Raw genomic sequence first — 24,308 nt, 5'->3', positions numbered from 1 at the left:
GGGGAGCAGCAATGTGCCCTGAGCGGGCATGAGGTATATATGAGAAGCGTGATGGGAAGCGGACTGGTGAGAGCAGAGGTGGGGCGTGGGGTGAGAGGCGCAGGTCAGGAAAGCGGGGATGCGAGATCGGAGAATAATAGGGCTGCGCACGTTTGGCCGGCACTTTACAGTCTGCTCCCATTTAGGCTCCCATAATCTCCTCCTTTCTTGAAGAAAGCGAGGTTCGGAGAGGTTGGGCGGCAGCAGAGGGTGGGGGCCGAGGGGAGGGCGAGGCCGCGGAGGAAGGGGCGAGCTCCGGGCGAGTTGCGCGCGGTGCGTGGCAGCGGGGCGGGGGGCGGGCCCGCGGCAGCCCGGGGAGCGGAGGGAGGGGGAGGCGGGCTCCGCCGGCACACGCCGCCCCTGGCAGGCGGCCTAAGCGCGCGCGAGGAGCCGCCGCCGCCGCCGCCGCCGCTCGGGGTCGCCTTGAGCCCCAGATTCCCGAGCACTCGGCTCGCATGGCAGCCGCCTCGGCTCCCGGCCCCGCGGCCCGCTAGGGGCGGCCCCCGCCCCAGCTCGGCCCTCGGCGGAGCCCGTCGGATCCGGCCTCGCTCTGCGCCGCGGGGCGCGCCGCCTCCCAGTCCAAGGTGAGGACCGCGAGGGCAGGGGAGCGCAGGGCGAGGGGCGCTCTGGGGACTCCAGGCCCCGCGCAGCGGCCGAGCCGAGCGCGACAGAGATCGGAAGGGGACGTGGGAGCAAGTCCTGGGGGTCGGGGGTGGGGGGCGGAGACGGCTAGCGGCCTGGAACCGGCCCTCGCGTCCCCTCCGTGCTCGAGGCTGCCTCTCGGCGCTGTCCCCATCCCCGCGGACTCCTCCGTCCGACTGCATTCCCAGCCTGGTCCTTCTCGCGCCCTGACCTCGCTCTGCGTTGCCCATCCGTCGCCTTCTTCCCACAGAGTCCGCTCCCAGGTTCCCGTCTCCAATCCCCTCGCCTGCTCAACCCTTCGCCGCCCCTGCCCTCGATACCCCCACCCCACTCTGTCCCGCCGCCCCTTTCCTAGCTCCGCTCCTGTCACTCGGAACCGGAGTCCGAACCGCTATCTCCGCGTCCCGCTGCCTCCCAACCTGTGCCGTCCCACAGGTGTCCGTCCGTCCGTCCATCCGTCCGTCCCTCCTGGGGCCGGCGCTGACCATGCCCAGCGGCTGCCGCTGCCTGCATCTCGTGTGCCTGTTGTGCATCTTAGGGGCGCCCGTTCAGCCTGCCCGAGGTGAGCGCGCCCCCAGGGCTCATGTCGAGGCCCTGTCCTGCCGTCCCTCGCTTTCACGTTGACCTCTGCCGGCCAGAGACAGCACTGCAGACGCTCCGACCCGCGCGGTTGGCCGACCCAGGTCGTCTTTGGAATGGAATGAGTGTCTTTTCTGCCCTGCCCTAGAGCTGAACCCACCCAATTACCGGGACCCCGCATCCTCTCCCGCCCCCGCATCTCAGGGAGCGGAACCCTGACCCCGGGCTCACCCCTCCCACATCAATCTCTTGCAGCTGATGACTGCAGCGCCTCCTGTGACCTAGCCCATGGCTGCTGTGCGCCTGACGGCTCCTGCAGGTACCTCTCCTGAGCACGTGCTCCCAAACTTTTTGCTCCCCATTGCCCAGCCCTCCACATCCACAACCAGGTCAAGTCCCGGGACAGACTGTCTAGGCGTGTAGACCCTACTGCTCGCTTGCCATGCCCTCATGGCACACAGGGCAGGCTGGCCATCCTCTCCCCACCCCCGGTTCCCCTGTGCCTGGCTTTTGGCTTGTGTCTCCCACTTTACTCTCACCAGTTTGATCCAGGAATTCTGAAACAATCCTCAAGATACCAGGAGAAAGACCTGAAGCTTGAGAGAGTTTGGAGATAGGAAGCCACGAGGAGAGAGGGAGATAAAGGAAAGATATAAAGAGAGTTAGGTTTAGCCTGGAAACGGAAGGCTGCTAGAGGATTGCTGGGGAGAAACGCTTGTGAAAGAGGGTCCTTCTCTATGAATTTGAGTAATTGACTCACTGTGGTGGGGGTTGGGCAAATTTGGCAGCAAGAGGAAAGGGTGTCTGGACATAAGGAAATGAACTGACAGGGCAAGCTGCTGGTCAGGCTGGGGTGTTTGGGACTCTCTGACATGGGTCAGGCCTTTGCCCTGGAATCAGGGTGGGAAGATAGTCCTGGTGACCTTTCAAGGTCACTCTTCTTTTCAAACGTTTCTGAGCACCTCAGACATGCCAGGAGTGGTACTGGGGGCAATTACAGACATCATCTTATTTAATTTAATACACCCCTACCAGGTGTATCCCCAATTTACAGAGGAGAAAAACTAAGCATCAGAAAGTAAGTGCAGAATGAGGACTTGATGCTTGTGTCTGATGGTCTGATTCCATGTTTCCCATGACCCTGCACAGCCCTACACCCACCTGGTTTCCCTTAGGGCCTGCTTTCCCTTAGGGCTGTCATACGTCCTTCTGTTTTCTAGAGGCTCTGGTCTTGCCTCCTCCATTTCCTTACATCCCCTACCCGAAGCCCTGACTCTGTGCTTCTCCCCATCAGGTGTGACCCAGGCTGGGAGGGGCTGCACTGTGAGCGCTGTGTAAGGATGCCTGGCTGTCAGCATGGTACCTGCCACCAGCCCTGGCAGTGCATCTGTCACAGTGGCTGGGCGGGCAAGTTCTGTGACAAAGGTAGGGGAGTAGAGACAGTTGGCTGTGGGGCTAGGGAGAATGTATGTCTTGGGAAAACATCCATCCATATTTACTGAACAGCTATTGTATCTGGCTCAATCCCTCAATTACATGGTATTTCATCATTTTAGACTATACCTATCTGTTGTCTGAATTGGTCCTCAACATAACTCCATGAGGCAGCTGCTGAAAATTGTACTCATTTTACAGATGAGGAAGCCAAGACTCACAAATGAGATACTTGTCCAAAGTCACTTTGAGACAGACTGACAGTGCCAGGAGCCTCCTGACTCCAAATTCACTGTTGTTGCTTTCTCTGACACCATACCAACCCAGGGTGGGTTTGTAGTACAAGCCATACCCACAGAGCCCTGGGTGGGGCCTGGGCAAGTCGGGGTGCCAGACGTGAGGGGCTATCCCAGAGCCTTCCGGGTCTCCTCTCCAGATGAGCACATCTGTACCACGCAGTCCCCCTGCCGGAACGGAGGCCAGTGCGTATATGACGGGGGCGGCGAGTACCACTGTGTGTGCCCACTAGGCTTCCATGGGCGTGACTGTGAGCACAAAGCTGGACCATGTGAGCAAGCAGGGTGAGTGCTGGCCCGGTGGGATGAGTGGGCGGTCAGACAGAATCTGGCGACCGGAAGATGGAGGAGGCAGGACTGTTGAGAGGGTGGTGGCGAAGTCTTAGGGCTGAGGGTCAGAAGCCCAACATGCGGACACCTGAAGATAAAACCCCAGCCTGCCAAAGTGTCCATAGTTCAGGGTTTCTCAATGTTTTTGTACCACCTGAACCATTTCTTCAACAAAATATCTATACGAGCTGGAGGTAATAACAGATCCACGTGTGACAGCTCTGACTGGGGACAGTGGGTGTGGGGAGGTAGAGGCCGCCCTAGGACTCCCCTCAGCCTCCCAAGAAGGCTGGGATGCAGCCCCTAAGGAGGTTCCACATGGCAGCCTTACACCTCATTCTCAATGAGGAAACGGGCCTGCAGGACTGGACTTGTCCTCATCTGCCTCAGGCCTGAGAGCCCGCGAGGATGACAAGAGTACACTGACCTTGAGCCCTGCCTTTGGGCCAGGCCCTGTGCTGACTGCCTGACATTGGGTTATCTCATTTAACCCTTACAATTTGGGAAGCTGGGTACTATTCTTATTTTTGTTTTTAAAATGAGGCATTCGAGGTGCAGAGTGGCTCAAGGTGACGTAGCTAGGAGGAGGGGGGCAATGGTCAGGATGCTGACCTGCGCTACCCTGTAGGTGTCAGTCAGTATCAATGCCGTCTCCCACCCCCGCCCCAGCTCCCAGTGCCGGAATGGCGGGCAGTGCCAGGACGACAATGGCTATGCCCTCAACTTCACGTGCCGCTGCTTGGCGGGCTTTGTGGGTGCCCGCTGTGAGGTGAATGTGGACGACTGTCTGATGCGGCCCTGTGCGAACGGCGCCACCTGCCTGGACGGCATAAACCGCTTTTCCTGCCTCTGCCCTGAGGGCTTTGCTGGACGCTTCTGCACCATCAACCTGGATGACTGTGCCAGCCGCCCCTGCCAGAGAGGGGCCCGCTGTCGGGACCGTGTCCATGACTTTGACTGTCTCTGCCCCAGTGGCTATGGCGGCAAGACTTGTGAGCTAGTGTTACCTGTCCCGGACCCCACCACTACAGCAGACAGCCCCCTGGGGCCCACCTCGGCTGTGGTGGTACCTGCCACAGGGCCTGTCCCCCACAGCGTGGGGGCTGGTCTGCTGCGCATCTCAGTAAAAGAGGTGGTACGGAGGCAGGAGGTTGGGCTAGGTGAGTCTAGCCTGGTGGCCGTGGTGGTGTTTGGAGCCCTCACTGCTGCCCTAGTCCTGTCCACAGTGTTGCTGACCCTGAGGGCCTGGCGCCGGGGTATCTGCCCCCCTGGACCCTGTTGCTATCCACCCCCACACTATGCCCCAGCCCGCCAGGACCAGGAGTGTCAGGTCAGCATGCTGCCAGCAGGGCTCCCCCTGCCGCCTGACCTGTCTCCTGAGCCTGGAAAGACCACAGCACTGTGATGGGAGGTGAGGCTTTCCGGCGCCCTCCTTCACCTCCTCCACCCCTCAGACTGGAGTGGTCCTTTCTTGCCACCCCTCAGCTAGGGTACACACACTGAGGGACCTCAGCCTCACATCAGAAATATTATTTTTTTAATACAAGAATGTAAGATGGGAATTTTATCAAATAAAACTATGAAAGTACAAGTTGGCTCCTTTGCCAGAAAAACCTGCCTGGAGTCGCAGATGCAAGAGGGCCAGAGCAGAGGCCTGGTTCTGGGGGAGCCTTGGGACTCTGTCCCCGTTTCCAAAGAGGAACCCAGGACACTCTTTTCCCCTCTGGGGAATGAGGGAGAGGTAGAGCCACAGAGGAGATGTAAACGAGCAGCCAGCCTCTTGCACCTGCCTGGCAGAGGGTGGGGAGAGGGTGGGCACTGGGCTCGGGGCCTTCAGGGAGAGGAGCGGGCTCCCTGCTGGCTGCTCTGCAGCAGCTGCTGGAACAGCGAGTGGGGCTGGCTGCACAGGGTGGCAGGGGAGTCCAGCTCCACGACCCTCCCTGCTTGTAGCACCAGCACCCGGTCCGAGTTCAGGATCGTGTTGAGCCTGTGTGGGATACGGTCGTCAGTGGAGGGATGAGGGACAAAACCCTAAAGAAGAAAAGTGACCCCTGTCCCCTCCTCTCCTCTCCTGGACAGCACAGGTCTGCCCCACAGGCTTTACCTCCTGGCTCTGTGCTAGGGGAGGGGGAGCAGATTCCCTCAGACAATGTGCTATAAAGGCCCTGGAGAATGAAGAGCTGAGATTCATGGGGGGTTGGAGTCTCTAGCGCCCTGACCCCTGGGTCCCTGAGGCGATAACCTCAGGTTAGATTCTCACTCTGGACGCTTGCACACCTGTGGGCGATGGTCAGCACTGTCTTATTGGCGAAGCGTTTGCAGATAGTCTGCTGGAGCAGTTGATCTGTCTTCTGGTCCACGCTTGCTGTGGCCTCATCAATGCACAGGATCTGGAACATGTGGAGGGAGTGGTGGGGAGGAGGGAGAAGAGGGTTAGCCTTGGCTCCTACCCAACCACTAGCCCCCACTCCTGGCCAGGCCAGCCCAGCCTGGCCTAGTCTACAGCTCCCGACCTCCAGCTCTAAAAGGAAACTAACTTGGTGCCCTGAGTCCTCTCCCCAACCCACTTCCTCACCCCAGACATGTCCCCTGCCTTCTTCCTGGCCCTCTTGAATGTTTCCTTCTCTTGCCTTACCTTGGCATCTGTGAGGAGAGCCCTGGCCAGACACAGCAGCTGCCTCTGCCCCAGGGATAAGCTCCGGCCCCCCTCACCCAGCTCACCATCCAGACCACCTGCAAGGCACAGCATTTTCACCCTCAGGTCCCGGGCCTCTCCCTGCTTCCTCCCTGCTCCCTCCTTCTGCTGCCCTGCAGGGTAGGCCTGGTACTCACCCAGGGATAGGATCACCTCCCTCAGATGGCACTGCTCCAGGGCCTGCCACAGGGCCCTATCCTCATGCAAGCCCTGGGGGTCCAGGTTTTCCCGCACAGTCCCACTGAACAAAAAGGGCTCCTGGGGGATGATAGCCAGCTGAGATCTGGGGGACAAGGAGAGGACAGGACATGGGGTCTAGGCTGAAGATATAGCCACTTCTGCTCCAGCACAGGTTTTAGCTGTAGGTCTAGCACTTCCAGGAAGCTTGGGGATAAGACCTGAACATAAGCCCCACTATTCCCCTGGTCAGCTGGGTACCAAGAACTGTGCAGTGCTATGAAGAATACAAAGAAACCAAAGGCCCAGACTTAGTCCTTAAGGAGTTTACATCTCACCGAGGTGCAAAAAACAGAGAACAAGAGTGGACTAAACTGTGTGGTCCTGACTCCAGCAGTCACTGGGACAGGAGTGACAGGCAAGGAGTGACCAGAGATGAATGGGGAAGGGATGCTTCGAGGTTGGAGGTGGGCCTGGAATTGGGTCCTGGAAGCTGTATGGTGGAGCTGAGGTAAGGCCACCACAGGCTAGAAGAGAGGCAGGTAGGGTAGGGGCAGGGCCTGGGATCAGCAATGGCCTTTAGGCCAGAGTTTCTCTACCTTTCCCATGTCATGGAACTCAGTGAAAACCATACTAGGTTAACCTGGGGGTGGGGGTGGGGAGATATTAGCCCCAGATGAGGCCACTGTGGCCAGGGGCCACTGGCCCAGGTCTTGAGCTGTCCCAAGCACCACCTGCCGAGCCTGAGAGCTGAGGGGATCAGTGTCCGGCACAGCACCTGGGAGGTGACTCAGGAGGCAGTGACTAGTGGTCTAGAGTGGAGGGTGTATGCTGGGAAGTACAAGAAAGATGAAGCTGAAAGGTGGGCCTGGGTCACACTGAAGACTGTGTGAATCTGGGCCTGGGCACTAGGAGCTCGCTCTCCTCGCCTGCTCATCCTATCCACCACCTCGCCCCCTGGTCCGCCCTGGCTGCCCTAAATTTATATACAGCCTTCCTGGCTGGGCCTTCCTAAGTGCTAGTAGTCTGGTTCCCCTCTTCTCCCACCAGACCTGAGCTCAGCCAGCTCCAGCTGGCTGGTGTCCACACCATCCAGCAGCACTCGCCCGGAACTGGGCTCCAGCAGCCGGAAGAGCACCAACAATAGGGAGGACTTGCCGGAGCCGGTGCGGCCCACGATGCCCAGCTTCTCTCCAGGCTGCACGCGGAAGGTCACCCCATCCAGGGCATTGGGCAGCCCTGGCCGGTAGACCAACACCACATCCTGGAACTCCACGCTCCCCTGGGTCAGCCAGCCGATGCCCAGCTAGTGGTGGGAGATGGAGGGAGATGAGTGAGATGGGGAGGAATGAGGAGGAGAAGGGAGGTTGGAGAGTAGAAGGAGGAGAGAATGAGAAGCAGACAGCATGAGAGGAGAGGGGGAATGGGGGCAAGTGCAGGAGAGATGGGGAGAAGGGACACAAAGACAAGAGGCACCATGAAGAACAGGGACATCACGCAGGGACATTAGAGTTGCTGAGAGAGATGGTGAGGAGTGAAAGGAAAGGAACTGAGGCCATCAGGAGGGTCCCTCAGGGTTCCAGCGCCCAGGCTTGAGGCAGGGGTGCAGGCCTACCTGCGGCAGCCGGTCCCGGGGCTCCTGGGGCAGGTCACAGGAGTACTCCTCCAGCCGCTCGACGCTCACCAGCATGGCTTCCGTCTGCGTGAAGCCGCTCACCAGGCCCGAAAGCAGGCCCGTCAGGGACAGGGCATAAGACAGTGACAGGCCCACCAGTCCTGGGGGAGAGAAGCACCAGCTGCTAGGGGATGCCTGGACACTGGGAGGCATGCAGAGAGGGGTGAGGCAGAACGGGGGAATCCCAACCTGTGAACGGTGGGCATTTAAAGGAAGCCAGCAGAGAACCAAGAAGATGCCAGGACCCAGACCAGGGCCATAGGAGACTAGATGCAAGGGAGTGGAATGGGCCTGTGGTGAGGTTGTGAGGTGACAGGTGGAGGACAGGTGGGCCAGGCAGAGTGCTGGGGATGGAGTGGGGCAGGGCAGGGACAAGGAGCAGAAGGTCAGAAGACTCCTTCTAGTCCCAGATCCACCACCACCTGGGCGAGTCACTCCTTGAGACTCAGCTTCCTCAACTCTAAAATGGGGGTGATGAGAATTACAACATATCCTCACAGGGTACTCTGGGTGGCAGGAAGAAATGTTGGGGGGATGGTGGAGGGAAAGCTAGGGGACAAGGGGTAGGAATAACATGCTTCTGAGGTGAGAATGAAGGGTCCCAGGGTGGCACCTGGGTCAGCGAGGCCCTGCTGATGCTGCACCAGGGCGATGCCTGCAATGGCGCTGACCACTGCAGCCCCCATGAGCTGTAGCCGAATGTCCAGCCACTGCATTGTGGCACTGGCAGCAAACTGGCACCTCTGGTTTAGCTCCAGGAGTCTCTGGTTCTCCTCCTCAAACCTGGGGGAGGCCAGGAAGGAAGCAAGGAGGCTCCACTGTTGCACTGACCCGCCCAGACTCCTTCCCAGCAGAAAGCCTCCTTCTTGGAGCTGATCTGCATACCCATAGGCCTCACCTCAGGAGTAGAGAGAGGCCAGTGTGCTCTTTTGTAGGGGGGTTGCTTTGCTTCATGGTCCCTTTTTTGTTTCTTTCTCTTTCTCCTAATGCCTCACCCATCCTTCCCTTTTCAGGAGAACTGAAGCTCCTCTCTCCAGCCCTTCTCAGGGGCCCCTCTCTCCCCTCCCCCAGCCCTCATCCCACTGGCTCTGGTTGGGAAAGGCAGACTTCACACACCTGTAGGTGGCCCCAGTGGCTCGGAGAATGGGGAGGCCAGCCAAGGTGTCAGCCAGGTGGGTGTAGAGTGGAGACAGGGTGAGGCTGCTGAGACGCCGCAGCTCCCGTGAGGAAGCCCTGTAGTGGCGCTGCACACGATAGTAGATGACGCTCAACGGTGGCAGCAGCAGCAGCAGCCAGGGCAGGCCAGAGCCCAGCACAGCCAGGAGGCCCAGTAGGCCTGCTGCGTTGGCCAGGAGGATGTTGAGGATGAAGGGCAGGCTGTCATCCGCACAGGCCACATCGGAGGAGAAGCGGTTTAGGACCCGGCCCATGGGCGTGGAGTCAAAGAAAGTCACTGGTGCCTGGAAGAAGGGGTGTGGTTGGGTGAGGTCAAGGCCTGGCAGAAAAGGGGCTGGGGCAGCCCTGGGGAAAGGGGCTGGGGGCAGCCCTGGGGAAAGGTAGAGAATAGGAAAGGAGTAAAGTGTCCTCAGAGTTTGGGGGCAGAGAGGAGGGGCTGGCAGAGCTTAGAGGAGGAATATTCCAGGGTGGGAAAGAGAGAAACTCTCAGGTCAGTGGTGACTCAGAGGCCATGCTGGCCACTCCTCTGCCTCTGCTGGACATGCCTACTCCCCTTTCAAGGGCAGGGAGCAAATCTCTCTCTGGAAGATGGGGAAGAAGGCCAGTGAATGAGATGTAGTTAGACGTCAGGAGGAACACCCTGACTACCTGTGGCTGGACGGAGTGGGGAGGGCGGCAGTCAAAGTCAGTATTATCTCACGGTTAAGCGCTCAGGCTCTGCAGTCAGCCTGCTCCTCGGATCCCAGCCCTACCACTTACTACATGCGAGACCCCACACAAGAGGCTTAATCTCTTCAAGGCCCCTGTTCGTCACCTCAGGAACAGAGGTAATAATGGAAGTGCACCTCACAGGGCTGTTAGTAGGACTAAAGGCTATACGCAGAGCAGGCGCTTCGTACCGTCTGCCTGGCACGGAGCAAGTGCTCAGGAACTGCTAGCTATCTGGATTCCTGTTGGGAGGTACAGTCTCAAAGACAGCCCCTTCCCTTCCCTGTCCTCCAACTCTCTGTCTTTACTTGGGGCACAGTCCTATCTCAAGGCAGGGAACTTGGTCAAAGTACTTTTTGAAGCACCTCCTATTGCCAGCTTATGAGAAAATCCCTTTTCAGTCTGAAGATGTCCCCTCCTTGGCTCCTGCAGGAGAGGCAGGACAGTGGACAGCTGCTCCCTGACTGTCACTGCGTTCACGGCCTGGCTCTCCATGGAACCAGCCTTGCTCAGGTTACTTACACTCTCAGAACCTCAGTTTCCTCATCTGTAAATTGGGGCTAATAGCACTTACCTCACAGGGTTATTATGAGGCCCTAAGAAGATAACAGACAAGAAAGGGCTTTGTAACCATAACAATATTATTAATAATAATTGCTAATTGAGCACTAGTATGTGCCGGGCACTGTCCTAAGCACTTTCCATATACTAATTAATTTAACCCTCATAATAAGTCTATGGGTTACCACTCGACTAGATGTACACATAGCAACAGGGATGGATCTCAGAAACAGCCCTAAATAAAAACTAAGAAACAGAATGTCATTTCTAAAAATGTGTGCACACAAAACATAGGCATTTTGCAAAAAGACAAACAAAAAGATACATAATTAAATGCACTTAGAATGGTTGCTTATCAAGGAAAGGAGGGAAAATGGAAATAGGGTATGCATGTAAAAGGGGATGGATAAATAAATAAATAAAACAAAAAAGGGACCCGCACAAACTCAGGGGTGATTAACTCAGCCCTCTGCACTTGAAGTCCAAAACAGAAGTGACTCTGAGGAAGATTCTCTTCTCCCCATTTTCCAGATGAGAAAGCTGCAGGCTTAAGTAACTGGGTTTGAATGCAGGCAGCCGCTCTGCTCTCGGCCTCTCCAGGTCTCAAGTTGTTAAGGGCTGTACCCGACTGTGAGGGGCTATTTTCTCCTGAGGACTAGGAGGTAGAATGGGGGCCCCCGATGCAGCCCAGGTCCTGGGAGGGCTCCCCCATGCCACCCCCCCCATCCCCTCACCAGAAGGACTCGATGCAGCAGGCGGCGATGCAGGGTGGCGGCCGCTCGGAGGGTGCCCGCCGCAAAGAGCACTGCCCGGAGGAGGGTGCAGAGGGAGTTGACACCAGCAATGGTCGCATACACGGTGAGGTAGAAACGGATGTCTGAGGAGCCATTGGGGGCAGCTTTGGGCAGTGGGAATACTGAAGTGCTGGGTGGTGGGGAGGGGGCTGTGGGTAACCAAAAGTAGGGCCACTCAGGGGTCCCTTCCCCTCCCCAGGCCACCTCTCCCTGCCCTCCAGAAGATACAGCCCCTGGAACACCAGCCCCCAACTCTCACTCCCTGCCTGACAACCACTCTGGGAGCACCAGACCTGGTCCTAGCCCCAGCCCCAGCCACTCACTAGAGGCTTCCAGGGGAGAAGAGGAGCAGTTGGGCAGAGAGGAGCCCAGTGGAGCCCAGGCTGGTGGAGGGTGGCACCTCCTGGGAGCCGTTCTTGGCTGCCTTCAGCTGAGAGATCCAGTGGGAGAGCCACCAGTCAGCAGCATTCCTCGTGGCTGAGTGGGGATGGGAAGGAGAAAGTTTCCCTCTAGTCAAACACCCCCTTTCTCTGCCCTTGACTCTGATTTCTACCGTTCTTCACCCCCCTGGCCCTCCCCACCTTGCCACCTTCCCAAGTCCTCCCTAGTGTGCGCTGCTTTCCTGGGCCGTCGCCCTTCAGATCCAGGGAGAGTGTGAGCTTGAATTTACAGAATGGGAGCTAGCCTGGGGGAGCTAGATCAGAAGACGGCTGTAGAGCGCACCCCTCTGGCCCCTGGGACGCTCTCAGAACTGGGGGCCTGCCTCCTGTCTCAGCTGTTGCCCAAGCTTGGTGAGTCTCTGAGCTTTGTAATGACTAGTACAAGGTGATGGATGTCATGGGGACTAGACAACAGGGCTGTGGGTGGGATAAGAGGCTCCAGGGTTTACTCCTACCTTGCATGAGGAGCAGAGAGAGGAGGATGGCTAGGGCCAGGCCCCAGCCCATGGCCCTCCAGTATGCTCGGTACACGTGGAAGGCCACGGCGCCCTCCTTCTTGCTTTCTTCCTGCAGTAGGCGGCCAGATGTGCTCTCCTCCACCTCCAGCCTCTCCTTTGTTGTCTCTGGGTTCCGTACTGACTGGGCCGTGGCTGCGGGGATCAGGGAGATCAGTGGTGAACAAGGTTGCAGGACAACAGTTGAAAACCTCAGTGTTTCAGAACTGTAGCAGACATATCTCTCCAGTGTGGGGGTGAAGAGCAAGCCCTTTCCTCTCACCCCCGGGCCATACCTGAGTCAGACTCTTGTCCATCCTCAGCCCAAGCTTTGGGGACAGCTTGCACCAATGGCAGGATCTCAGAGGGAGGCCCTGGAAGGTAGCAGGAGAGATGAGGAGGGGCTGTCTGGGTACATACTACGGCTTTCTAAATGTGTGTGCCAATCCACCTCCTATTTTCTTTGGACGTCCTACCTGACCCTTCCTAACAGGACCCTTCACTGGACCCCCACCTCTGAGTAGGACCATCAAGTCCACTCCTGTGTGTCTGGAGTCCAATCAGCACAGACAGAAAATGCTCAGCCCTAGAAGGAGAGTCACGGCCACTCAGAAGCACCTTGTCCAGAGGTCACCTCTCCTTACTGCAGAGATTCCTCCTCATGCTTCACGAAATTCCTAACACTCTGGTGGAGCCCCGTTTCCTCCTGTTTCTCTCCCGCTGAACTTGCAGATGGTCACATCCCTCTGGATAATACTCCTTCAGAGGTTTTTTTGTTTTTTTGTTTTTTTTAATGAAAAGACTGTTCTAAATCTGACTGCTTTCTCTTCTCTAAGAACATCAGACTGTTCTCAGAGATCCTGGGCCTCTAAGCTCCTGAAGCTCCCAGTCACAAAGCCCAAGCCCCACATCCACTGGCGTTTCACCGGTGTACACCGTTCCCTCCTGCTCTCCACTTCCTCACACCAGTTCTGTGAAGGCAGGAGAGGGCCTCCCATTAGACAGAAGGATGACCGGGCCCAGGCCACACACAGAGAAGGAGCAGTTTATGCACTTGACAATCCATCTGCCACTCTTCCCTTGTCACACCCAGGCAGATGGGTCCCTTACTTGGCCAGGCTCCCACCTGGTGGCCGACATTACCTGCCTGGACGAGGCGCCCGGCCTCCATCAGCAGCACCACGTCAGCCCTCTCCAGGTACTCAGTGCGGTGTGTGCAGAGCAGCCGTGTGGTGTGGCTCAGCACTCCTAGGATGCACCGATGCAGCAGGTGATTGGCCACATGTGCATCCACAGCAGCCAGAGGGTCATCAAGGAGATAGAGCTCCTTTTCCTAGGGAGAGGTGGGGACACCATGGGTACCAAGGCCCAGGTCCTCTGGCAGAACCCAGACCTCTCCTAAGACGTGATCTTGAGGCAGTCAGAGAAGATAGTCGAGAAGAACTCTGGGGGCTACCCCTACAGCAGTAGAGAAGGAGGTGAGACCTGAGGGTGGACTCCCCCTAGTCAAGCAAGGCCAGTGCTCAACTTTGCTGGGTCCCAGCAACTCAAGCCACATAATGGCTTTTTAAAGGGCCTTTAATTCTGCTTTGACTCTACAAAAGGTGGATGGGATGACCAAGGGACCAATACCTCAGGAACATGAAGTAAGGAGGGAAGAAACCAGACGCTGACAAAAACATCCCCATCCCCTCTCTCTCAGCCAAGCTCCCGAGGCTCCAGACTCCCCCATCTTTAACATACCTGGTATACAGCACGAGCAAGGGCAATCCGGGCCCGCTGTCCCCCGCTGAGGGTCACACCCTTCTCCCCCACCTCTGTCTGGTCCCCAGCAGGCAGGATCTGACAGGACAGGCCCCCCGGTGTTGGTCAGCGAGCTCCCCAGTACCTTGTACCCCACTTCCTAACCTTTTGCAGGGAAGAGATGGTGGGGGGTCAAGAGAGCCAGGGAGTTTGAGGAGACTGGACTTAAATTTGGGGTGAGTGAGCCAGAGAGGATAACCCATAATTCCAACAATGACTAGCGTTTGTTGAACAGTTTCTATGTGCTTAGCGCTTTACAAGCATCCTCTCATCCGACCCCCACGACAACCTTATGAAGTTGGCATTATCTCCTTTTCACAGATGATGCCAAAGCTCAGAGTAACTACCTCGCCCAAGGTTGTTCCACAGCTAGTAAGTAAGGGATAGGACGTGAACGTAGATTCTTAACCACTCCATCATACCCACTACCCTGCCTTTGTAACAGGCAAGGATGATGACGGGTAAAATTGATGTGAAAGCTTTCATAGGGTTTTAGAGAAGGAATGTACCCTGAGCCTTCCTGTGGCCTCAGGAGTGGTCCCCTTAGGTAAGGGGTCCCCAAACCAGAGGAAGCACCTGTGGTGCACCAGAGGGTGAGTCCCCTGAGGGACAGCTTTGTTATTCATCTCTTCTCTTAGCACCTAGAACAGTTCCCAGTACCCGGCAGACATTTGGAAAATGCCTGATGTAGAAATAAATAAATGAACATAGGATGCCCCTTGGTCAAAGTCACAGGTCTTCTTTTCTAGGGAAGTTCTGCATTTACCTGGACAGGGTAGTGGTGACAGTCCTGCAGGGGACATGGGGCTGGGTGGGGAAGGCATGGGAGAAATCTGGAATCTCATTCCCCTAACTCTAGTTCTCTGGGTGCGGGGGATCCAGGGCTTGCCAGGCTTCCCTAGAGTAACCGTGACCCTCCCAAGCCTTCCCAGTGGGAGGTGAGGGACGGCCTCTTGAACCAGAACCACTAGTCAGACCTACGGAGAGCTAAGCCTCGTAGGGAACCCTCCTCTAGCCCCAGAGGCCTCAGAGTTCCCCCAACTGCTGTGTGGAACACCCAGTGACCACCACTCCTCTGGGCCCTACGTGGAAGGGGGAACTGAGCAACTGGACACTCTGGGAGGACGGAAGCCTGACAGCCAGCCCTAGGTAAATGGTGCCTGGGTAGAAGCAACCCCTTTCCAGAGAAGCAAGGCTCTGATTTGAGGTGTCAGGGACACAGGGAAGCAGGCGGCCAGGTTTGAGGGCCAGGCACTCACACTGAGGTCATCGTTGAGGGCACAGGCCTCTAGCACTTGCTGGTACAGCTGGGCATCGAATGTCTTCCCAAAGAGAATGTTGTCTCGGATGGTGGCAAACTGGATCCAGGGTTCCTGGGTGGCCAGGCCAAAGCCTTTGGACAGCCCCCACACTGCCACCTGCCCATGCAGCCTGTAGAGAGCCAGGCCAGCATCATGGGGGGCTGGTTCCCAACTGGGTCCTTCCAAGCCCAGCCCCTGCCTCCCAGAAGCCTCTCCAGACTGCTATCTTCGACAGAGGTTCCCCCTTCATGTCACATGGCTCTCTGGATTGGCAGCCACTGAGTCCTCATGAGGCTGCAAACTCATTCTGGATTGGGAAGGAGAGAAATTTCTCTTTGGCTGCAGCCAAGCAGCTGTCAAATCTAGATGTGCTCAGAAGAGTATGGCCACCAGCCTGCAGTCATTCATTCTCACCGTGAAATAAGAAGGCCCTGCTTCACACCTCTGTTCCTCTCTGGATCCCTTCCCTGCACAACCACATCTTCTGAAAGAGCAGCTGATGCCAGATGTTTCCATTTATTTCTCCACTCGCTAAGATGGCACTTAGAACCCTCTGGTGTGACGATTATGATAACTCATTTTCTTGACCACCCTCCCCTTTCCAGACTGAAAAGTATCCCAAGAACGGGACCGGGTCTTGTTCATCTTGGCATCTCTGGCCCTTAAAGAGGTGTCCACCACACAGCAGGGGATAGGTCAGTGCTTGCTGAAGGGTGGAGCTGAGGACTGAGGGTGCTAGAGGCTGCTTACCTGTGGAGTTCCCCAGCGATGGCGGCCAGCAGCGAGCTTTTCCCACAGCCCACCTTCCCCACGATGCCCACCAGGACACCCTGCAAGGAAGCCACACGTGTCAGGTCTCCCTCTGGAGGCCATGGGCTGCCAGTCATCCCAGGAGGTTTCTCTCTAGGCCCTAGTTAGTCTGTAGGGAAGGATCTCCACCCCACAGGCAGAGCTGTGGCTCAGTGACTGACACCGTGCTGGACCTAGAGAAGTGGGGTGTTTTATTCTCCACTCAGAGGAGCTATCAGTGTCACTGTCTGCGTCTCTGAAGAGGAGGAGTGTGCCAGCGAGAATGGGAGGAAAACTTCCCAAGCACTTCCAAGGAAAGCTCTGAGGCAGGCATCCCAGAATGGGGAAGGGGAGAGGACTCCAGGCTTTGGGGCCTGGATGCTGGGCTGGCTAAGTCCACCTGCGGCTAAACTTCCAACATCTCAGCGCAAAAAGCAGTGCTTTGCACAGGTACCCATTTCTGTGATTTGCAGTTTAAAACTTTCTGTTCTCCCTTCATTTCTGAGTTGCAACATACATTCATGGAGCTATCTCCCTGTACATAAAGGGAAAAAAAAAATTCCTCCTCTAGAAATAGGTGGGGCTCCCAGAAGGTGTCTGTGATGCCCCCACCCTGCCAGCCAGGATTGACCCATTACAAGTGGGCACTGGACCAATCCTAGACCCTTCCCTGGCAATTCTCTCTTTTGGGCTGCAGTCTGTGAGTGGGCGGGCTCTCTGCAGTCACATCTTCTGCTCAGAGGAGTGGGTCCACAGTGAGAGAAGAACAAGACAAATACAGAGAAGCAGACAGAAGGACAGCTTGCAAGTCGAGGCCTGGTTCTGGGTGGCTGCTGAGATCTGGCTGTGTGTTTGCCTTTGGATTCTGCAATTCCTCTCCATATCCTTATTATAAATTCTTGTTTGCTTAAGCTAGCTCCAGTGGGTTTCTGACTTATATCCAAAAAAGCCCCAACTGACACATTAGTAAAATTCCTTTGAAAAATTCCAGCCTTGTCTTGCCTGAACTAAAAAGCAAAACAAAACATACAGCCCAAGCCAGAAATGTGAGCCAAATGTGGTGGAAGCAGTTCAGGTACCACTGGGGAATGCTGGGTTGAGCTGTGGGGCAAAGGGTTAGAAAGGGGTCAGGGGAGAAAGAAAACTCAGGACAGGGGTGAACAGGAGTCACTGTCCTGCCAGGAATGTTCTTTCAAGTGCTCCTTTGACGATGCATGCCGGGTATGAGTCACAGGGTGTGATTCCTTTTCACCAGGCTAAATAGAGGATTATCTATCCTATTTGCAAGATCCTTCTCCAAAAGGGATGCTGCGCCTCTCCCCAGGTCCCCAGCTTGGGGGAGATGCTGGATAAGCTCTGCAGTCTGTTCAGAACTCAACAGCCTCTGAGGGACGTGGAGACAAACTTACTTGTTGGTCTGGACTGGGAGGATGTGAGCTGTCTAAAGACCAAGGAGAGATGTGACTACTCTGAAAAAGCTGTGTGCTGGAGGAACGGCATTCAAAAACGAGGTGTCACCTCCTCTCCGATTAGAATCTGCTCCCACAAACCCCTCCAGTCCCTCCCTGAGTAACCAGAGCTACAGGGCCGTCTAGCTACAATTGGTTCCGTCCTTGTTTATCTGTCACTGAGTCTGTATCTCCCTCCTTAGTCTGGGGACGCCCCCAGGGTGTCTGACCAACGAACCTTCTTCACTTCGAGGTGACTGATGAAGGTCTCCTGGCTGGTTCGAACTGGGTCCCAGGAGAACAGGGCTTCACGCAGCTCCAATACTGTAGATGGCTCCGTGGGGGGGTCTGAACAGGGAAGAAATCACTCAATTTGGGCTTCTAATCCACAACCTACCAGCTCAGGGAGGGTAAACCAGGGGCATGTCATTGGCTTGTCTGTCCCTTATATACCCACCCAGAACTAATGCAGCCTCAGTCTTGGTCTGAGGAGTCTCCCCGAGGAAATGGCCACCTGCTCGGCCTGGATTCTGCCGCCTCTGGCTTCTCTTGGCAGCATGTCTGTACAGCGCCCAAGGGGCTATAGTTCCCTCCTCACCCGTGCCAGGTTCTGCCCTCTAGCTCCCCATTACCTGGGCTGTAGTAGGCCTCGGGATTGTGGTTGGGAAGGTCAAGGAAACGCTGGATCCGGTCCAAAGACACTTTGGCCTCCAGGAGGCCATTGATCACCCAAGGGAAGTTGTTGAGGGGCAGAATGAGCATGCGCACCAGTGCTAGAGCCGTGAACACCTAAGTTGGGTAGAGGAGGGGTGAAGCATCACCTGAAGCCCGGGAGCTATCTGAAGGCCTGTTCTACAGGTGGCCCTGTGGACTGGACTGTGGAGGGAAGGGCAGGGCAGCGGCAGAACTGAGGGGTTGGCTGGACAATCCTTGGGTTAGAGGTGGCAGAGGTGGCCACTCCAAGAATCCTAGAAATCCCAGATGGTCCTTCAGGGATCCAGGTTACATCTTGATAACCACACAGGCCTCACTCATTTTGAGAACTTCTCGGAATTTCCAAGTCTAGCCCTGGCTGGACCCAGCACTAGATCAGATTTTTCTTTCCCAAGGCCATCAGAATGGGGTTAAGGGGACCTAACATGGAGTCTGGACCTGACTGGAAGTTGGAAAGCAAGGAGGAAGAGAGGGAAAAAAGGAATTCCTTCAGAGGGAAGGTTATATATTTGAGGCCCCAGAAAAAGTCCCCTTCAGAGAATATCCCCTTGGTTGGGAAAGGATAAGGCAGCCAGGCATCCTCCTTCCCTCCTTCCCAGCCACTACTGAGGGCCTGAGCCCACCTCCCCACTGCACTGCAGGTTTCATGCTTTCCTACAGCCATCTCCTCACCTCCTGGTCCTCACCTTGGTGGCAGTGAGCTGGTGCCCCATGAGGACATAGGTGATGAAGATGACGATGGAGATGACAACTGGCAGGGCAGCCCACAGGTACACACAGGCCGCATCCAGGTATTTGATGACCCAGAGTTGCCCTAGCTCTTGAGCCCGGCAAGCCTCTACTCGGGCCCCCAGCGCCTGCTCCCACCCGAAGAACTTGATGACCCGAACGCCACTCAGTAGCTCTGTCATGAGCTAGGGACAAGGAAAAGAGAGCAGTGTGAAGTGGAGACACTGCTCCTGTGTCTTCTCCTTGGCCCGTCTTCCCCAGGGTCCCGGCAGAGCACGTTGAGTACTCTGAGCCCCCAGATACTCCGTACTTCCCTAGCCCTGCTTTTCCGCCTCTCCTCAACCCTTTCTGGAAACCCTGCCCTCAAACCCTTTACAGCCCTGGGTTGCTTGCCCTGCCAGTCTTTCACTTCTCCTCCATATGCTCTGGCTGGGGGCAGGTTGGAGCTAGAATCCCCCCACCATCCTAGGAGATGAAGTGGTGGAAAGTGCAGGGGCGTTACCCGCTGGGGTAAAGCCCTCTTTCCATTAGATGAGGGACTAAGGACTATTTGCCAAAGCCAGAAGATGTGGGCTTCGGGTGCTGGTCACCAGTCTGGCCCGTGGCTTGGGTAGTGTGGGAACTATGCCTGTAGGAGTATACAGGTGTAGGAGGCTGTACTACAGCTCAGGGTGACACAGGTCAATGGGCCCAGGCCAGAAAGGCAAAGGCCAGAGGAAATTCTTGGATCGTAACATTTGCACATCCCCAGCCTGCAAGCCAGGGAGGCACTGGAGCCTTCCCAGATGGCCCTGGAGACCTAGCGTGTAGCTGTCTCAGGTAGGGAAAAAGGCCTCATGCCGTAACTAGCTATCAGGGACACTCCCCCTGCCTGTTAGTATTCTGAGCTATTCCAGTGAGAGGTTGACAACTATGCCGTATAGACCCCCAGCCTGCCATCCCCTCTGTAAAGGTCCCCACCATCACTGCAGAACCCAGAACTGACTCAGCCAGACCCTCAACACCTAGAACTGGCCCAGGCAGGAGAGTGACCTCCTCCCTTCCCCACAGCCCACCCCTAAGGGGTAGCTGGGGTTCTCCTAGGCCTCTCCACATGCGGCCATGGGATGGTGTCTGAGATGAGGTGGGAGACTTGGGTCCCGGCTCTAACATTTAAAACCCATGTGGTCCCAGACAGGTTACTTCCTACCTCCTAGGGTTGCATGAGCTGAAACTATAATATTACTAACGGGCCACATTTATCTAGTGCTTCCTTTGTGACTGGCACTGTACCAAGCATTATCTCATATGATCCCAACAACCCTATGAGGCAAACAACTATTATCTTCATTTTACAAATGAGGAAACAGAGGCCCAGAGGTTAAGTGACTTGCCTGAGGCAATTAAACCAGTAAGTGGTAGAGATGGGATGTGAACCCATGTCTGTCTTTCTCCAGTCTGAGGTCTTAACTTCTAGATCACACTCACTCCTTCAGGCACCATACATGGGAGGACCTGGGGACCAGGATGCTGGGTGGGGTCTCAAGACTGCTAAGAGACCCCAAGCAGCCTCTCACCTTAACCCGCGCATCCTTGTGCTGTAGCATCTCCTGGTTGCTGGCCATGATGCGGGTGGCAATCACTTTGTTGACAGGTACCAGCAGCAGTGCCAGGATCAGACCGCCCACGAAAGCCACACCCACCTGGTGGTGCAGCAGGTAGAGGGTGATGGCCAGCTGAAGGGGCAGGCCCCAGGCCTCATGGAAGCTCCCAGCAAAGTTGAGCAGCCGCTCAGAGTCAGTGCCTAGTAGGTTCAGGGCCTCCCCAGCAGGAGGGCGTCTGGGCCCCAGATGTAAAGCCTTCCGGTACAGGATGTTCAGCACGGCCCCCCGTGCCTGAAGTGTCACCTTCCGCACCTCATAGCCATACTGATTCTGCAGCACAGCACCGAGTATGGCCCCACTGGCCAGCCCCAGGGCATAGAGCAGGCCGTTACTTAGTGGCTCCCGCCCCTCCTCCAGGAAGCCCACTAGGAGGGACAGGAGCAGGGGCCCTGAGAATCCTAGCATGGTCCCCACCAGCTTCAACAGTCCAAGTGCCAGGTAGTGCCGCCCAAACGCCCCATACAGGGCTCTCCAGAGCCGGGCTCCCTCCTGCCAGTGTGCCTGGAAGACACGGGCCAGGTAGGTTGGGTGCAGCCTGTGGGGCAGTCGGCAAGTGTCCTGGGGTTGCCGGAGCTCTCCACGGGCCCCACGGGCCATTAAAGGTGTCAGCCAGGCATAGGAAAAGCGTGACAGCCAACTCTCCCCATCTTCAGCTACCTCAGGCTCCTGTCCCTCAGACAGAAAGGGCTCCTGGGCCCAGGGTTCCTGTGGCACCCCGGGGACTGCCCAGCCCAGTCCATAGGCCAAGAGTGCAGTCAGCTGCAGGATGAGAAGGCACAGGCGGGAGAGGGGACCTGGGAGAAGTGGGGGCAGCAGTGTGCCTCGCTGACAGTGCCATAGCAGGGTCAGCACTAGCGCTGGGGCTGGCAGGAAGGCAGCCAGAGCCAAAGCCAAGGGTCCCCGGGAGTGGCCATGCGGGGAATGAGCCAATGCCCACAGGGCCAGGCTGTGGCTCATCCAGGCCACAGCTGCCACGCCCCCTGCTAGTAGCTCTAGCCCTTTGGGCCCTGGGCCTGCCCCTGGGGGCAAAGTAACTGGAAGGAGGTCTAGTAGTGGAAAGATGGAGAGCAGGAAGGAGGCTGCAAGTCGGATGCGCCAGCCAGAACTGCAGTGTAGGATGTAATCTGGATACCTGGGGACAAGGGGAAAAAGAGAAAAGGAAGCACATCATGGCTGACTCAGGGCCCAGACATACCTCCAATAAATCACTCACCTAGAGAGAATCAACTCCCTTTTCTGTCTTGCACACCTTATTTCTATGCCATTTTACCCTGGAATCCAGGGTCTTTTCTCCCAGGAAGTCTTCCTGGATTAACCTAATCCATTTTGTAATCTACCCACCCCATTTCTGATCATCCTTTCACCACAGAAATCGACAATTTTGAGTTAAGGTTGAACTGAACATGGAGACTCTAATTAGAAAAGAAATCTTAAATTTTCATACAGATACTCACTAAGGGATGAGTATTCATTTTCACAAAAGTATCTACCTAATAACCCTTAAAGTCACCTGAAGCACCATTACATGAATAAAAATTTGACTTACATAGAGCTTCTATACTTTAACACTATAGCCTAAATTTTATGAAACCTCAGAATATTCTACTTTCTGTTTTACCGATGGTTGTAGAAGACGGTGTGGATCATTTTTGTGACTCCATTAGCTAAACAAAAACCTCTTTAGTTTTGTCTATATCTTCTTGTCATGCAAAAAACATAGCTAATAAACAAAAGGGTGATCTGTCTGCCCTAAAATCAAGTACAGGAAAACACAGCTGCAGCAGCGAATATCAGAATGCCATGAAGGTGCACGAAACTGAATCTGTCACTCCCTTTGTTGGTAGGGTTAGGCTACCGACAAAGTTTAATCGTAGATTAAAATGCTTTGGGTTTATTTTAAAAAGTCCAGCTGATCACAGTTATATGGAGGGGTTTATATTGGAATGAAAGTCAACAGGTAATAATTCTATTTCCTAAGATGTGGGGACAGAAGAAAGAATATGGGGCCCTTGGAGGCTGGTACACTGGCCCCAAGTGGGCCATCAACCAGTCTTATAATTTGAAAATCTACAAAAGTGATGATTTCTACCACGCATCAGGCCTTTAAAAATGTGCCACACACTGCGCTATATGCTTAAATGCATTATCTGTTTTAACCTTCCAATAATGTTAGGAGGCTCAGAGAAGACAGGTGAAAAATAAAAATGGCAAGTAATAGGATATATTGGAGTATATGAGGAAGCCATTTGGTGTAAACCTAATTCGGCCTGACCTTGTCTTTCCAAAAGGGCCTGACCGAGGCCATTGAGCATGCATTGTATATCTGCTTTAGAGACTCCCTATGGCAAGAGCAAAGGCCCTTGAGATAAAGGTGCAACTTCCCTCCCCCTCCCAACGTTGGCATCTCCTTGAAGATTAAGCATCTTTCTTTAGGCTGGGAACTGATTGCAGCGCTCACCTGTGACCCCCCCCCCCCCAGCCCGAGGCAACACACCTGCCACCCCCGCGGCGTTCACTGAAACAGCAGACCTAACTACCGTTTCCATCAATCGCTGTGCTGACAGAGCAGCCTCGTGACTATTGTAAAAGGGACATTTCAATCATATATGAAACATACTCTTTGAGGGTATATAACCACCCTGTGTACCCCCACTTTTTTGGAGTGCTCTGTTCCTTTGTGGAAAGACTCTCCCGGGTTATAATCCTAAAATTTAAGCTCAGAATAAACTCACCCAAATTTTCATTTACAGATTGGTTATGGATTATCTTCGTCGACACAGGTCACCTGCCCCAAAACAGCCACACTGCTGCAAAGTGGTGATTTTATTCTACTTTTGCCCTCCTCCAGAGACCTCACTACGTATTCTGGTTACACCGCCGCGGAGATGAGAGTTTCGGGTGAGGTCTGCAGGCGCACACGGACAGATGTCTTGCACCCGTCTCTACCTACCTCGGGGCGCCCCAGTGGCAGGCGCTGAGCACGGCGAGGAGCGCGTGGGGCAGGGCGCTGAGCACGAGCTGAGTGAAGCAGTGGCCCGTGGTGTCCCCCTCCCACACCGGGAGCGGCTGCACCGCGCTGGTGCCGCACAGCTGGGCCAGGAGCCGCTCCATGGAAGCCTCACCTGCGGGGAAAGCCGAGGGCGGAGGGAGGGAAGGTTCCTCCCAGAGAGGAGCAATCCGTGTTCCCAAGGGCGAGGTCCAGGCTGGGAGCCTGCACCCGGGGGCGAGGGTGGTGGGGGAGCGGTGGGGATGGGGACAGGACGCTGACTGGGAAGGCGGGTGGTGTCAGCGAGCCCGGACAGCTCGCCCCAGCCGGGTCTCCCCGACTCCAACCCCGCCCTCGAAGCAGGGCCTCCCCTTGCTTCCGCCCCGAAGCCAGATCCTGCTGAATCTGGCGTTACCTCAAGGGGTAGAAAGGAAGGTGGTTTGGGTTTCTGGACTGGTCACTCACTCAGCCTCGGTTTTTCGCCCTGCCTTGTGTCCCCGCCGCAGACATCCGGAACCTCTAACCTGAAGAAGCTGCTTTCCACCGGACCCGGAGATCCCGCGCACTGGTGCATGCAAAAGAGCGTGCTGCCGGGGTGTGGTGCGGGCCAAGCTCGTTTGGCACCCCCTAGAGGCGGGATGACCGTTCAGGCGCCGTTTGGCCCTCCCATTCGCTAGGCTCCGGCGCTCATGCGCACGGCTCTCGGCCTCCGATGGCCTCGGTAAGCGGGGCGCTGCTGCTGTGGCGTCCTTGCGTTTCGGCACGCCTGTGCTGCCTGTCTTGCGTGTGGACCGATCTCGGCTCTAATGCAATGTCATTCATACACTCTCGCGGAAAGTGTTCTCTCTCATCTGT

The 24,308-nt window shown here is 56.0% G+C and overlaps 2 protein-coding genes across 4 annotated transcripts; one reads left to right on the top strand and one right to left on the bottom strand.

The window, feature by feature from the left end:
• The first annotated feature begins 352 nt into the window (after nucleotides 1-352).
• DLK2 (delta like non-canonical Notch ligand 2) lies at nucleotides 353-4,911 on the top strand. 2 transcript variants are annotated; one of them, XM_070584714.1, is made up of 6 exons: nucleotides 353-623; nucleotides 1,117-1,243; nucleotides 1,516-1,579; nucleotides 2,555-2,685; nucleotides 3,131-3,275; nucleotides 3,990-4,911. In XM_070584714.1, the coding sequence occupies exons 2-6, from the start codon at nucleotides 1,168-1,170 to the stop codon at nucleotides 4,723-4,725; spliced, it is 1,152 nt and encodes a 383-aa protein (XP_070440815.1). In that variant the 5' UTR covers nucleotides 353-623; nucleotides 1,117-1,167; the 3' UTR covers nucleotides 4,726-4,911. The 2 variants fall into 2 exon arrangements, with proteins under 2 accessions (XP_070440815.1, XP_070440816.1); XM_070584715.1 differs by having other exon boundaries at nucleotides 1,037-1,243.
• ABCC10 (ATP binding cassette subfamily C member 10) lies at nucleotides 4,841-24,108 on the bottom strand. Of its 2 annotated transcripts, none has more exons than XM_008515821.2 (22): nucleotides 23,919-24,108; nucleotides 23,418-23,589; nucleotides 20,381-21,599; nucleotides 18,782-19,009; nucleotides 18,014-18,170; nucleotides 17,620-17,729; nucleotides 15,895-15,974; nucleotides 15,103-15,274; nucleotides 13,784-13,882; nucleotides 13,184-13,373; nucleotides 12,337-12,414; nucleotides 12,002-12,196; nucleotides 11,430-11,583; nucleotides 11,047-11,236; nucleotides 8,984-9,327; nucleotides 8,481-8,650; nucleotides 7,808-7,968; nucleotides 7,245-7,498; nucleotides 6,153-6,298; nucleotides 5,956-6,053; nucleotides 5,598-5,710; nucleotides 4,841-5,307 (listed from the first exon to the last, which is right to left on the bottom strand). In XM_008515821.2, the coding sequence occupies exons 1-22, from the start codon at nucleotides 24,025-24,027 to the stop codon at nucleotides 5,154-5,156; spliced, it is 4,593 nt and encodes a 1,530-aa protein (XP_008514043.2). In that variant the 5' UTR covers nucleotides 24,028-24,108; the 3' UTR covers nucleotides 4,841-5,153. The 2 variants fall into 2 exon arrangements, with proteins under 2 accessions (XP_008514043.2, XP_070440763.1); XM_070584662.1 differs by having other exon boundaries at nucleotides 23,869-23,980.
• Between the last annotated feature and the right edge of the window lie 200 nt (nucleotides 24,109-24,308).

This window comes from Equus przewalskii, chromosome 19 (genome assembly GCF_037783145.1).
Source record: "Equus przewalskii isolate Varuska chromosome 19, EquPr2, whole genome shotgun sequence".
In the NCBI taxonomy this organism is placed as follows: domain Eukaryota; kingdom Metazoa; phylum Chordata; class Mammalia; order Perissodactyla; family Equidae; genus Equus; species Equus przewalskii.
This window is presented reverse-complemented; position numbering and strand designations above follow the sequence as displayed.